The 1,675-nt window shown below is 42.1% G+C and overlaps 1 protein-coding gene across 1 annotated transcript in view; it reads left to right on the top strand.

The window, feature by feature from the left end:
- The first annotated feature begins 1,113 nt into the window (after window positions 1-1,113).
- ELAC1 (elaC ribonuclease Z 1) overlaps window positions 1,114-1,675 on the top strand; it is an 8,262-nt gene continuing 7,700 nt past the window's right edge. Inside the window, exon 1 of the mRNA XM_015563817.1 lies at window positions 1,114-1,341. Coding sequence (XP_015419303.1) covers window positions 1,185-1,341 — 157 coding nt within the window. The 5' untranslated portion in view covers window positions 1,114-1,184. The remainder of the gene's footprint in view (window positions 1,342-1,675) is intronic.

The raw sequence follows: 1,675 nt of genomic DNA, 5'->3' as shown, positions 1-1,675 counted from the left end.
CCGTTTCTATTTTTATCTGGTTATTGCTAAGACTGAGAGAAGTTATTGACAATTTTGTATATTTATCCAGCTCTCTATCAGATGTTCTTATCTTAGTATTTTTTTCTTAAAATGAAGTATTTTTTTTTTTTGCTCCCAGCCCTCAGTATGGGTGAACTATGATTGTTTATGTACAAGTTTGAGTTTATTCTCATTTATTCTATTAGATGCACATCTCCCATCACAGAAGTATAGCAGCGATGGCAGATGTGCCCAGAAACAGTGAAAAGAAAAAGAGATGCCAGGAGATGGCAGAAATCTACACACTCAGCAGATTATTGCTGATCACTTAGAGCAGCAACCCAGATCCTGACCAGCATGGACCCTGTTACTTAGAGGAGTGAGGCTTTCACGTGGCGACGTCGGCTATAGTGCTGCGGAGCAGCAATTGCAACCTTTTTCATCTCATGGTTTACAAACTAATTACTAAAACTCTGCAGCACACCAAAAAATATATCTTTTGCTGATTTAATAAAAAAATAGGTATAATTTTGATTCATTCACACTGGATGGCTATTGTTGTGTTGGCTGTTGTCATTTTTTTTTTTTGACAATCTAAGGGGGAAGATTTAGTCAATACCCCTGACTAAATAAGTATTGCATTTTTAAAAAATTCTTGCAGCACACCAGTGTGCCACCGTGCACTGGTTGAAAATGCTGTAGAGCATTGCTCTATTTATGATCATTCAGAGAAGGGCTCATCATGGTGGGCACCAGGCGTACCACTTAGTAAATGTAACTAAATCCCATGTCAGAACCTCAAATAGAGTGGTGATTCCTGTTTATTGTTTACTAGAAGGACTAAAAAGAAGTAATGGTTGGGAAGTACAAAGTTCCTCTATATTCCCGACTCCTCTCCCCTGTTGTTAACATCTTGCAGTAGTGTGGTATGTTTGTTACAACTGATGAGCCAACATTGATACATTATTACTGACTGAAGTTTACATTAGGGTTCATTCACTCTGAGTTGTGCATTCTGTGGGTTTTGACCAATGTATAATGATGATGTCTATCTCTACTGCATCACGCAGTAGAATAGTTTCACTGCCCTAAATAACAGTTAGTCTCTGGGGAACCCGTTTTTGGTGATTTTGAGCAGTGATGTGCAATAACGCCTAGGTGATCTTTCCATTGCAGGGTAGAAGATGTCCATGGATGTGACGTTTCTGGGGACAGGCGCGGCATACCCATCCCCAACCCGGGGTGCCTCTGCTCTGGTTCTGCGGTGTGAGGGCGAGTGCTGGCTCTTTGACTGTGGGGAGGGAACCCAGACGCAGCTTATGAAAAGCCAGCTTAAAGCAGGTCAGTGTGCATCCAGCTATCTCATTAAGAGCATCCCTTGTTCTGCCGCATCTTCCTGGCTTTCCTTGGGCCTTTGCTTGGAAAGCCCTCAGGCATCTGGTACACCCACTGAATGTTTTTCATTTATTTATTTACTTGTCATTCTTCCTGTAAGTTTTGAGAGCAAAGATTTATAGAGGCTCAGAGTAGAGGATGCAGTGAGAGACATGAGGCTTATTAGAGGGATGTTGCCCAAGCAAAAAAAACGGTGTGTGTGTACTCACTTCTTTCCACCGGGAGATGTAGGTCTCATGAGAGAACGCAAAGGGCAGTAGATGATCAGCGGGGGGGAGAG

This window comes from Myotis davidii, unplaced genomic scaffold (genome assembly GCF_000327345.1).
Source record: "Myotis davidii unplaced genomic scaffold, ASM32734v1 scaffold378, whole genome shotgun sequence".
In the NCBI taxonomy this organism is placed as follows: domain Eukaryota; kingdom Metazoa; phylum Chordata; class Mammalia; order Chiroptera; family Vespertilionidae; genus Myotis; species Myotis davidii.
The sequence above is the reverse complement of the archived record's forward strand: the minus strand, read 5'-3'. Positions and strand labels throughout refer to the sequence as shown.